Source organism: Balaenoptera borealis (assembly GCF_965194805.1).
Source record: "Balaenoptera borealis genome assembly, chromosome: 6".
In the NCBI taxonomy this organism is placed as follows: domain Eukaryota; kingdom Metazoa; phylum Chordata; class Mammalia; order Artiodactyla; family Balaenopteridae; genus Balaenoptera; species Balaenoptera borealis.
Genome location: NC_138863.1, coordinates 129522584 through 129536323, shown reverse-complemented (window position 1 = coordinate 129536323; position 13740 = coordinate 129522584). Strand labels below are relative to the sequence as shown.

Below are 13740 nucleotides of genomic sequence, written 5' to 3'. Positions count from 1 at the left end.
AGCCATGTTCAAACCGTCACAGCGACATCTAAGGCTTGTTCAACTGTCAGTTAATATCTCCGCAGTAGCTGAAACAATCTTCTAACTCACAACAATAGGAAACTATCTTAATGAACTTAATGAACACGCGCCCCCGACAGGGCCAGGCCGGTTTCCGTGGGATTTACTGGCAATCCAACGCACGGTGGTATTCCTCGATGCAGGTTACGGGGGAAACCCCATCTCAGACCACGCGCGGCTCGGGGTCCCCAGGGAAAAGAAAGGCGCCCCTGAAGAGTCCTTCCCGACCCAAGATGGGCAGGCTTGCCCCCAGTCCCTTCGCGCTTGCCTGAAAGGAAGAAAGTGGCGACCTCACCGCCGCTCGCCGGCCCGCCGCGCGCGCGGCTTGCCCTCCACTATCCGGCCCCGGTCACCTCCGCTCACACCCCCATACAGGCCGCACGAGCCACCCCCTCCAGAGCACGCGCGGCCACCGCCTTCGTCGCCGTCCAGTGGGAAGTGCGAGCATCCGGGGCTGCAGCCTTGCGCACCTCTTCCTCCATGGGGGAGCGCCCAGGGGAACCTGTCCCGGACGACCTCCGGCTCCCACCGCTGCCACCAGGACCAAGGGGCACGGCCGAGAAGGACCTGGGCGCGGCAGAGTGACGCAAGAGAAGCCGCGCGCGCGCGCGCACTGCGGCGCGGCAAAGGCTCCGCCCCCGGCTCGCTTTCCGGTTGTGTTCCGGTCTGTTTTCCAAGTCCTGGTTGGCGGAGGGCGGCGGGGCGGGCCAAAGGGAGAAGGTTTAGGAGGCAGCGTTTTGCCAGGTATTGTTGGGCAACCAAATGATCAAAGCCGAAGTACCTTGTACCGTGAATTCCCACGCGCGGTTAGCATGGGAAGCTGCATTTTAAGCGGTGTCCCTAAGAGCCCCCAGGGAAAGGTGCTCCAAGAGGGCAAGGGGTGGGACTAGAGTGAGGCCGGGAGACCGGGGCGGGTTTGGGGACGCGGAGGCGCGAGACCAAGTGATGGGGGCGGGGCGGGGCTCGGCTCAGGGTCAGGCCCTCTCTTCCCAAAAGTTAACTAACCGAATCGGGGAATAGATCAGTCCTTTGGGAGAGTTTGTGGTTTGGTAAAAGCCGGTCTCCCGACACTTGGAGCAGAGATTTATTTTTCATGAGATGCACAGGAAACCCACTGTTAAGCTGTCGTGCCTTGGCTCCTCCTGGAACGTGGCAAGTTCCTGGGACCCATCATCATGGTTTCCTCGAAAAAGGACAAAGACAGAGGGCTCATTTATTAGAAACCGGGAAGCGCGACTAGCTACATCTACAGTGAGACCTGCTAATAATAGTACCTTTGTTACAGGTGCAAAAGTCCTCTGGGGATATTCTTCCAGTTTTTGACTAGATACAGAAACACTATTATACCAAATTTAAATCAGTTTGGGTGGGAATCTTTCTAAAATGAAGTCTGTGTTTATTTAGCCAGAAAAATGCCAGATACAATTTGCTCCTTTCAAACTGGACTGTTAACGTTCTAGACTGCAAAGCCCCTGACCAGTCTGGTTTTGGTAACTATGCAGCTTCTAATTTAATCTGTAAGCTTGGCAAGCAGACAGATGTGCTTCTTAGAACTGGCTCCAGAGGAACTTTTTTGCTTACCTTTTTGGTCTCAGCTGAATTCTAGCTAGATGACATGGTCAGATTAGGAATTACATTGACTATTGATAGCTGGCAAGCTGGTCTCTGATGATGTGGTAGATTGATAAAAATGGCTCTGATTCTCTACTCGTCCATGTGCCCACCCATTTTGCAGAGTGGCTTTGCAGTTCCACTCCAGCCTTGGCCTTGGCCTTGGCCTTGGGACTGTCTTTGGCCAAGAAAACGTGGTGGTTCCCAGCGTAAATCATGATGAGAAGAAGCCTGGACTAGTTTGCTGGAGGAGGAGACCAGGTGGAGCAGAGCAACTTGCAAAGCCACCTAGCTGACCCAGAGACCAGACATTGAGCCAAGCTGGTTGAGGTCCACAAAATTGTGCTGTTGACCCATAGACATACGAGAAAGAATAAAGGAATCTTGTATTAAGTCACTCTTTTTACATCTAGGAGGCATATGGCTGTAATGAAAGTAGCGGTTGGTTCATATGAACAAGAATGCTTAGAAATTATGTTGACTTAACCTAACAAATTTGCCTGCAGCTCTTTTCTGCCAGTATTCTAATCATCCCAGCTAAACCCTGCCTTACCTAATCATCCTTTTCTCATCATTGTAGCTCACAGACTCACCTCACATTCACTATCTGGACTCCCCGCACACCTGACACTTACTGTCATGTTGCACAGTGCATTGTTTTTATAAGTATATATAATATTCCTTGCTAATTGTGATGCAAGCTCCTTAAATGCCCAGATAACTTCTCCAGCACATGATGTTGCACATCTTATATACCGGAAGCGTTCAAGCATTGATCGTAGATATTTTTAAACTTTTAAAAGTTGAATGCCTTTTCATACACTGCTGGTAGGATTGTAAAATGGTACAACCTCCTTGTAAAACAGTTTGGCAGTTTCTTAAAAAATTAAACATATAACAACCATATGACCCAGCTATTCAACTCCTGGGTATTTTTCCCGAGAGAAATGAAAGCATATACCATTAAAAGATATAATGTAAATGAATGTAATGTGAATGTAAATGAACATTCAATAGCGGCTTTATTTATAATAACGAAAAAATAGAAACAATCCAAATGTCCATCAACAGATGAATGGATAAACAACTATGGTATGTCCATATAATGGAATACTACTGAGCAAAAAAAGGGAATGAACTATTGATACATGCTATAACATGGCAGAATGTCAAAATAATTATGATAAGTGAAAGAAGCCAGACCAAAGAAAGAGTATATACTAAATGATTACATTTATATAAAATTCTAGGAAATGGTTGGTAATGTGTAGCAACAGAAAGCAGATGAATGGTTGGGAGTGGAGGGGGCAAGGAGGGCAGAGGGATTACAGTGGAGTAAAAAGAAACTTTGAGAGTGATAGGTATGTTCACTGTTTTGCTCATGGTGATGCTTTCATCATATGACATACATCAAAACATTCCAAATTGTATATATATGTGCAGTATATTGCATGTCAAAGCAATTAAAACTGTTAAAATCTACTTTTTGTCATTCTTATAGAAGTATAGGCAAGACTCCTTATTAAAATAGTATTTTTTAAAATCATGTATTAGTAAATCAAATTGTTTTCTCATGTATAAATTGTTCTCCAATTACTCTCCTCTGTTTTGGTTTTGTTACCAGATGCCAGCCAGAAACATGACAACAGCATTACAGATAATGTTTTTTTTCTTTAGCTCAACCCCCTATCAGTAAATCTGCCCTTTGTTCTTCCAAAGTGAATAGTGACATTCTCTAGCATTTTAAAAGTTTACTATTAGCCGTAGGTGATCTACACACGTAGTAGGGCATTTTCCAAAAATGTTGGAGCGAGACGGGAGAGCTCTCTGAAAAAGACAGTAATAACTTGAAACAAATTTGGGTATAACACTAGGGATATTTATTAAAAGCCAGGAGTTGGCTTTTAATAATTGGCTCACTTGATGAAATGGTGAGTGAATCTGGTAGGCAGAATTATGGCCCCCCAAAGATGTCCACAGTCTTAATCCTCAGAACCTGTGACTATGTTACCTAACAGGCAAAAGGGACTTTGCAGGTGTGATTAAGTTAAGGATCTTAAGATAATTCTGGATAGTCCAAGTGGGCCCAAAATAATCACAGGGGTCCTTGTAAGAGGGAAGCAGGAGTGTCAGAGTCAGAGAATGAGATATGACAATGGGAGAAAAGTCAGAGAAAGGCAACATTGTTGGCTTTGAAGGTGGAGAAAGGGGAACAAGCCAAAGAATGTGCAAGGCCTCTAGAAACTGAAAAAGAAAAGACGCTCCCCTAGAGCCTCCGCAAAGGAATGTAATTCTGCCGACACCTTGACCTTAGCCCAGGTAAACTTGTGTTGGACTTCTAACCCCCGCAGCTGTAAGATAATAAGTTTGTGTAGTTGTAAACCACAAAGTTTGTGGTAATGTGTCGGAGCAGCAATAGAAAACCAATACAGTGAATAAGCATGCCAAATTAGGGGAAGGAGGACACTGAGATCCTCCAGACATCTTCACCCAAAATAAAAAGATCCCATTTTATTAACAGATGACCTAGTTTGACCTTTCCTCCACCTTCCAGCCTGTTATCCCAGCTATTTTACATGGATTTGTGTTTGTTACTTGATTGGCATCTCTCCTATCTTGCTTGCCATGGTGCAATTCCAATCCCAATTCTTCCAAATTTCTTCAGCTGGAATTAATACCTCTCTTCTCTGAACTGCTAATATAGATAGAGGTATCTTTTAATTTCTCTTTATTTCTTGACTGTGCCTCAGCTCTCCAACACAAAAAGCCTTTTTGAAACTACCTACCATATGAGGTTCAAAATATGGTATGATTAATATTACATCAAAGATGCTGACAATGTCATGCCTAAGGGCCACCTGACAGGGACATGACTCATCAACAAAGGAAGTAAAGGGTAGGGAGCATGCCTGATTTTCTATACTCCTCAGAACCAGACGCAGAGCTCACGTTCAACAGTATTGTGCTTGGCTAGCAGCTACAACTAACAGTTTTGTTAATAGTAACCAACCCAGGCAGGTTTTTGTAGAATTTGGCACTTATACATTTCATGACCCCAAAAACCTGTGTGGAAAGCGTTATCCATAGAAACATTTAGTGGTTTCTTAAAATGTTTGTTCCTGACTTCTATACAGGTATACTTTTTATTTATTTATTTATTTATTTATGGCTGTGTTGGGTCTTCGTTTCTGTGCGAGGGTTTTCTCTAGTTGCGGCAAGTGGGGGCCACTCTTCATCGCGGTGCGCGGGCCTCTCACTATTGCGGCCTCTCTTGTTGCAGAGCACAGGCTCCAGATGCGCAGGCTCAGTAGTTGTGGCTCACGGGCCTAGTTGCTCCGCGGCATGTGGGATCTTCCCAGACCAGGGGTCGAACCCGTGTCCCCTGCATTGGCAGGCAGATTCTCAACCACTGCGTCACTAGGGAAGCCCTATACAGGTATACATTGATCAAAATGTGAGTCATCAAATCTTTTTGCATAGAGCCTAAGGAAAAATATCTTTGCTCAAATAAAATATTTTTTTCATTTAATAAAATTACTTATAGGACACTAATAAAGATTAATGACAAGATTTCTCATGACACTTGGAGTATTAAAATGTGTTATGATTCTCATATTTTCCATGTGTTTAAAACATATGTTATACACCTCAAAAACATGTAAAAGTTATTAAAATATAGCTGGTTTTCTTTAATACCATCATTTCATTATATCAGAAGGTAATCACTGGATGGTGAATCCTTCACACATCATGGATTTGCTCCCTAAGATATGCTCGGGTGGACATTTTCTACATTGTGATGGAGACCTGGGCTATTCGTTTCTACAGAGAAAATGGGAAGCATTTGATTGAGGAATTAGGATGATATGGAACCTGAGACCACACACGCATTTCATGTAAAGGGCAAAAAAGCAACTAGTGTTCAGCTAGAAATAAGTTATTTTATTTTAAAACACATACAGATTAATAAATATTATTGGAAAACTTAATAAATAGCATTTTTATTTACATAAGGCAATTACAACATGCTATGACTACTTCTATAAAGCAAAATATAAGCAAGTCTTAGTCATTGACAAATGGGTGTGTGTGCTAATTGGAAGCTTCCCTGATACATTTACATGAAAAAAATTTTATGCAACCAATCAACATTTTACATTTTTTTTATCTAGTCTTCTTCCTCTCTTTCACAATTATATTCCATTTTACAAGAAAGTAATAGTTATCATTTAAAAAGGCAAAAACACTCAGGAATGCTACTGAAAAACAGTACCCTTAAATTTTTCCAAACTGCAAAACACTGACATGGCAGGGGGGAGCAAATTATTATAGTCTGACAAATAAAATAAATATCCTGTACTTTTCAATGTGACCCTTTGGCACTAGTGGTTTGGGAGTTCCTGACATTTACCTGGTGTCAGGTAGTTCATGGTCAGGGTTGAGCTGCTTAGAAGCAGGAAGTTCAGCATCATTCATTACAAATTCAACGCCAACAGAATCAATCTGGTTCACAAGTCATTGATTCTTCTGCAGAACATAAACCTTTGCAGAATGTCAGAGAAGCTCATCACACCATCAGAATGTGATCTCTCAGTGCAGGTTTTTAAAGTCTCTGCTTAATTTCCATATTTTACAACAGAAAATATAAAACCCTGCCTTTTAAAACAAAAAAAGGAAAATTAAAGCTTCATGGAATCATGCAAACTTTACATCCAGTGCTTCCTTTGCTTACTCAGTGCTCGAAGCTGTGTGTCTACAGCATGGTCCTGAGCAGACAGGATGCATGGTGCGTCGCTCCAAAGGAGTCCTGCACATGCGCTCTGGTCTGAGGCTACTAGCACAAACTAAACATGTGAGTGCTCTAACACAGATTTGGAGACCCATCCCACCGTTTAGAGGTAGAGAAACTGAGGCACAGAAAGGTTAAGTGACTCACCTATAGTTGCACAATTCAAGGAAAAACAGAAAAGAACAAATAAATTCTCCCCGGCTCATGCACTGGGCCCTAGACTATGCTTTTTATCACATTGGGTACATTTGAAATAGATGTTTATTTACATGATCATTGTTCTACTGAATATCAACATTTCACTAGACAATATGTTTTTGATGTAACACAAAGTTACATTTTCTTAAAATATAATTCTCTGTTGCATTTAATAGCATGTGAGAAATGTGTACGAAAATAAATGAGTAGATATTGGGCCAAATTCTTGTTCCCATTCCTAAAATTCTTAATCTTTTCAAGTATACGATGGAGGTATAAGAATCTGGCCAGATGTGAAAAATCACCTTAAAATTTATCACCAGTTCAACTGTGAGGCGGAAGTGAGGAATACATATAGTTGAGGTATTTTATATGATAAACTGTTTTATGGTGTGACTGGTGTACAAACTGATCTTTTCTCTTCCTAACTCAAGCTAACAGACCTCTAGCTATGAATATGAGTAAAACATATGAAAAACTAACACAGACATGTCCTTGGGAGGAAGGTCAATGCTAAGGAGTTAATGTTAACGTTTTTGGTCCCTGAGAAGGTGGAACACCAAGATTCCATCTAATCCTGCTTGACAGGTGAACTACTTCCGTGGTGTCAGACACAGTAAGGACAACTTCTTCAGACCACTGAAGCCAATCAGACAGTCATGAACAGATCTAAACTAAAGCTTCTTCTCTTTCCAAGTTCCTACTCAGTCCCAGGAAGTCTAAGTCAGGATCAAGTAGGCATCAAAGAAGAGTGATGGGCATAGCTCTGTAGGCTGCTCTTCTGGGTTAGTGGAGCAGCTTAGAAAGGAGAGGTGTCATCTCCTAACAAGAATCAGGCAGCACGACAGTGGCCTGTGATCAACACCTCAGTCTCCATGGACCCATCCACGCCTGTAGACAGTGCATCTTGAGCACTTTATGGATGTCTAGGAACTGGCCTCTAGAAGTGAGTGCAGTATTTACAGAGAGCTGAGCCGTTGAGGAAGAAGGAAGGTGAGAGGTGACTGCATACTTCAACAGTGCTCTCTTCTATCAGACGTGACACCCAAAGAAAAACCCGAAGACCAATCTACTACAGCTGGAGTGAACCTCTGGAAATAAAACTGCATAAATCAAATTGGCTTGAGAAGTAGGACTTGAAATAATATTTCTTATTGCTGAACCAAGAGCAGCAAAGTGTATTTCACTAACTTTCTAATGTGAAAAGACCATAATGACATCTGAGTGATGATTCCCCCTGAAGGTCCAGCCGTGGGCAGTTCTTGCTACCCATGTGACAGGGAGCAGACTGCCCTTCTCTCCGGATCCTTCTCTGCAGAGTTGGAGCAGTCCTGCAGAACAGCAAAACACCCAGGGTGGTCTTCGTGCTGGGTTTGGGTTAGAATCCTTAATAGGCCCTACACTTGATCACTGAGCAGAACAGGAAGCGATCTTTTTAAATGCAAAGATTCAGATGAGAAAACAAGGCATTGTCCAAGTAAGACAGGAGAGAAATGGCCTATTTAAGTATCTATCCAGACTAAGTCTGTAAGTTGTGATCACAAACATATGATTTTAGAGGAGGCTTGCTTTAATTGAAGATAAAACCCAAAGAATACCATAATAATGAAAATGTTTTATATGTATTTACTTTTGGAAAGACCAGTATAAGACCTATGCCCATTCTGGGCCCTACCCTTCAAAGCTTTTACTCTTTAAATACTTTTTTGTAATTCCAAATTATAAAAACATGAATTTGTAAAATAAATACTATAAGTCAGATGTTAAACGCTCTATGTTAAACTTGAAAATTAGGCTGTTAGACTGCTGGTCATGTCAATTACTTCCAGGCTAGAGTCACACTTTTGGAATACAATGGATGGTATGAACTGTGTTCCACTGGAAGGAAAGTTGTGTATCCTATGAAGGTAATTTGCTGAACAGATGTAAACTTGGGAGAGTCTAACTGTTGTGGGACTTATCACCTTCAAGAGGAGACAAACTATTTATACTTTGAGATTCTATTTTACTCTAAAAAAATCATAGGGAGATAATCCAGAAAATATCACCTCTAAGTATCTATGGAATAATCATGGATTAACTGTAATCAGGAACATCAATAGATGAATTTAAATAAACCAAGCTTCACATGTAAACTGTAAACAAAACAATGGTAATTTCCATATGACACATGGACTTTCTCACTATACTTGTATAGCCACATATATTCTTTGAATATCTCATACTCCTTACCTAGAAACTATTTTTATGCCTAAAAGTATATTTATACTCCTGAATTATACTTTCAGAAAATTCAGTTCAATAAATTAAAGCCTGCATTCCTAAAAATACTGATGATAAAAAACAAACCTTCACGAGCTGAAAAAAAGAGTAATGGATTTTTTGAGCATTTATTAACTATCAGTTACTATAAGATTTTTAAAAATGTTTAAATATTCTTGCTGCTGTTAGTTCACAGATCACTTGACAACCCATGAGCATCACATGTGCTTTTAATTCATAAAGGTGTTTTTTTCTCTATGTTAAACTAGCCTCATTTTATTTAGTCTCTTTGTTCAACACTTTAGGGAACTATTCCTTAGGTCTTTAGAAATGTTCTTTTTGTCTGAAAACACACTTTTTTTTTCCTATTGACATTCCTTAGTAATTTTAATTGGGTATTATTTAATTGGGTATCACCAAATCTACCTTACCCAATCCCATCTTTCAACTTGGCATAGCTTCCTATTTAGATGAAACAGTACACATGGGACTTCCCTGGTGGTCCAGTGGTTAAGACTCCAAGCTTCCACTGCAGCGGGCACTGGTTCGATCCCTGGTCAGGGAACTAAGATCCGTCGCGCCGCACGGTGCAGGGGTGGGAGAACCACTGCAAATGAAGTACATGATATCTTGATGAATATCTGCATCACTCTGTGCTTTGTTCCCATTTAATACACATGCAAGGTTACTATAGATAGCCAAATGACCTCTTTGATCCAAATACTGGAATAATTAATGGCTATTTTGCATTTCAGAAGCTTGGGTGAGGAACTGTAGGGTGCTCTGCCATCTCAAACAACAGGGAGATGGCTAAAAATTGTTTTCATTTTTGCTAGAAATTCTTTTGAAAACTATGTGTGTTCCAGTTTGTAGAATATAGCCTAAGCTTAACTGTGTCCTTTAACTTGTTCCTGAATTACAGGGAACTCATATGTGCTATTGAACAGTTACTCTCTCATTTAACAGCCTTATTATCAAGTTAAATAATTTATTTCTTCTTAAAGGCCACAATGCTTGCTGAAAGAGAACATGGATATATGTAATACTGGGTCCCAGTTACATTAGACTGAATGCAAATAAAGTACCTCATGCTACTTAGTCAATTGTCTTTAGTTCAACCACAACTACATGCTGAAAGGGTCGATTCACTCCAATGTGCCCTTAGTCTTGACTCTCTTCCAGTGAATGAATATACTATAATTTCTAACTGCTTTGAATATTTATATTTTGAAGAGTGAAATATTAAAGTATAAACAAGGAGGCTGCATTATTCTAATCTAAGAGAACATACACACAGTAATAGTCAAATTAAGTGAATAGTTCAAGTAATAAAGGCACTGAAATTGATTTGAGCTATTGAAAATCATCCTGCAAATGGAACAGTATATCATTTCCATTCACTCTTCTCTCTCTGTTTGCAATTAAAATGTCTAGGAGCTGGGGGTAGGAGAGTCAACACATCAGAGGATTAAAACCAATTAAATGTATATACCTCTGATTTGGATCCGACACCTGAATGTTATACATGCTTAATGCAAAATAACAAAACTACAGACACATTTACTGTAGAGTCAGACTTCAAGACAACAATTTCTCCCATTTCCAAAGTAAGCTTCTAAGTAAGAATATCTGTTCCCCGGCAAAGACTAATCAGAAAAGGCCCATTCTATTTAAATAATGATGAAGTGTTTTAAAAGCAAAGAGTATTCATGAAAGCTTCCAGGTTAATGGCAATGAACATAAGATTCCTCTCATCAGAGAGAGATGACACCCAGGCAACCACTGAGCAGCTTCAGAGTACAGAAGGCTGGGCCCCCACCCCAGTGCTGAGCAACGTATCCTCACTCTCCACCAGCCCATCCGTTAATATACAGGCAACTCCAACACCAGCGATGTACGGTCTCTTCTACTTCACAACAAATCAGGACCAGAAGCCGCATCCATTTCCTGTTCCTCAAGCCATCCAACCCCCTGTTACATCCTAGTCTGTCTTCATATTAGATTTGTTCATCTCCCCAAGGTTGAAGTTGAACTCTTTGAACACCTGTATAAGGACAATCCCAACGGAGACGGTGGTGAACCCGCAGGCCATGCCCAGGAAGTCCACCAGACCCACGTTGCTCCACTCCCGGAAGAGGATGGCCGAGGCCAGCAAGACCAGTGTGGTGAACACAACGTAGTAGATGGCCCCAAACACAGAGGAGTCGAAGCACTCGAGGGCCTTGTTGATGTACCTGAACTGCACGATGATGCTGCAGCCAAGCACGGCCAGGAGCACCAGGCACAGGCAGAGGGCACGCTGACTAGACGGATTGTTGTGGAAGATGTCTTGGGCTGCCAGCCCAATGCCCTTAGTGGAAGGCACGGTGAAACTCCCCAGCAAGGAGCAGATGCTGATGTAGACCATGATGTTGGTGGGCCCGTGGGCCGGCGCGATCCAGAAGATAAGCAGCAGCAGCATCAGCAGCACGATGCACAGATAGCCCACAAACACTGGAAGAGAGAGGGCGCGCGGTGACCCGGGGGACGGAGCAGCGCAGCCCTCGCCGTGTGCTCCGCCGCCCGCCCCCGCCACTGTCACCGGGACACCCTACCGCCCCGGATGTGCTCTACCACAGCCCCTGAGCTCGTTCCACAAAAGTTATTCCCATCCTCATTTTCACCATTAACACATTCACAGCGCCTATATATTACATGTCAGTAAATAAGTCTTCTATTGGTAACATTTTTATAACAATAAAAGTCAACACGGATGCTTTGAGATTTTTCTTTTCGGCCACACTGCGCGGCACGCACCACTTCCCCTACCAGGGATCGAAGCCGTGCCCCCGCAGCAGAAGTGCAGAGTTCCAACCACTGGACTGTCAGGGAAGTCCCGAGAATTTTTTAAAAACCATTTCACAAGATGGTCAACTCAACAAACCCTAGGCAGAGAGGGCTCCTATGTGTGGGGTGGGAGAGAAAGAGAGTCACGTGGGGTCTCAAAGGACACGCAGGGAACCTGTAGGGGTGTTTCTGGCTGTTGCAGCCACTGGGGGCTGCACACAGTGGGCAGAGGCCAGGGGTCCTGGGATGTGCAGACGGTCCCACACAATGAAAAATCATCCTGTTCTCCTGACAACTTCGGAATGTCACCTTGGACAGGAAAGTGGAAAATGTTTATAATAATCAGGGCCTAGAACCTGTTTTATGTGTAAAACAGAGTAATTTGGCAAGGATTTAATAGACATTGAATTTTTCAGAACTTCAAGAGTTATTCTCCGTTTCAGAAGATCCCATTGTTGGGAGTTCCCTGGTTGTCTAGTGGTTAGGATTCCAGGCTTTCACTGCCGGGGCCCAGGTTCAATCCCTGGTCAGGGAACTGAGATCTGGCAGGCCACCTGGCGCAGCCAAAAAAAAAAAAAAAAAGAGGATCCCATTGCTGATGGCAAAATCCTTAGTGTTTGAGTCAATAGCACAACACCTCCATGTCGGTCTGTTTTGCACCTGCCAGATTCGCAGCACACACGGTGTGGGGTCTGCTGGCTTTAATATGTCTTCTCCTATAGTTGTACCTGAGTATTCTATTTTGTTCCAAAGTACTGTTCTTAGGGCATTATGTTGACTGCTATTATATGTACAAGGAGTTGTATTTTCCATGAATTTCATTCCCAGATTGTAAAGGGGGTGCCAGGCACTGGGCCTGAGGGCTGGGAACAGCCTGGACACGTGTATCAGCAAGCAGGTGGTGGGAGCCCCTCTTCCCCAAGGATAAGAAAAAGACTATGGAGCTCTGCTGCAGGGGAAGATTCAGGAAGACACTACAGCTGAAAGCTGCCTGGGAGCCTGACCTATAAACTGGGCAAGGGGTAGTGGAGCAGAGAGCAGCACGTGCAAACGTAAAATACTGCCGAAGTGTGGGCTGTCTTTGTGGGAAAATCAGAAGTAGCTTGAATGCAAGTGCGCAGGCTTTATTTCAGAAAAAGCAGCTGGGCCTGAGTGCCCAGTAGTTTGGGCTTTCTCTCATCAGGGGGCAGGGGTGGTGGTGATTGCAGTTATGAAAAAAAAAAGAAATTATGTCAAAAGTAGATAACAACAAAAAAAAAAAGTACAGGGCTCTGCGGGGGCTCTAAAGATGAATTAAATCAGACCTCGGCTCTCTGAGAACTTCCCTTCAGAGGGAAGCATGGAGGCCTGGACGCATGGTGGTCCTGAGAGGAGCAGCCTGGGGCCGATTCCGCAGAATGGGAGCCTCCTGCTGCACCACAGATGCGGAGCGGGGAACGGCGTCCATGCACAAGGTCCGGGTCCCGGGAGGCAGCAAAGGGGCCAGGGCAGCAGGGCAGCCCCGGGGGGCAGCAGCGGACAGTGGTGAGCAAAGAGGAGCCAAGGGCCCGGAGGACAGACCACAGCGGGGCGGAAGGTACAGCCCCAGCCGGGAAAACTGCGCCGGAGGCGGCAAGCTCTCTGGCACCATGGCTCTGAGTTACCTGGGTTGGTCAGCTTCTCCTCCAGCTCGGCCTGAGTGGTCACACTCTCAGATTTCGGGGAGTGGATAATCAGCACGACAGAACCCGCACAGCTTAGTAGACACCCCAACTTGCCCAAGATGTTGAGCTTTTCTTTCAGAAGGTAAGAAGCTAAAATGGACCTTCAATTTTAAAATAAAATATGATTAAATCAAACTATCTTGACCTGTTTCTTCTAACTGCAGATGTTATTAAAGCTACATCTTCTTTACAGTCACATTTTATTTTTAAATTAGTTTTTAAGTGTACAAAGATTAGGAATTTATTAAAGTTGCTATTTCAGTACAAATAGGATCTTCATGCCAATTCCAT

The 13740-nt window shown here is 43.0% G+C and overlaps 1 protein-coding gene across 3 annotated transcripts in view; it reads right to left on the bottom strand.

Moving 5' to 3' along the window:
- Nucleotides 1-5598: 5598 nt before the first annotated feature.
- The window catches only part of NIPA1 (NIPA magnesium transporter 1), a 41552-nt gene continuing 33410 nt past the window's right edge, over nt 5599-13740 (bottom strand). For 2 of the 3 annotated variants that reach the window (XM_082395484.1, XM_082395485.1), the window contains 2 exons: nt 13390-13550; nt 10013-11413 (listed from right to left, as the gene is read on the bottom strand). In XM_082395484.1, coding sequence (XP_082251610.1) covers nt 10902-11413; nt 13390-13550 — 673 coding nt within the window. In that variant the 3' untranslated portion in view covers nt 10013-10901. Of the gene's footprint in view, nt 9528-10012; nt 11414-13389; nt 13551-13740 lie in introns of those variants that run through there. The other variant, XM_082395486.1, reaches the window with a different exon arrangement.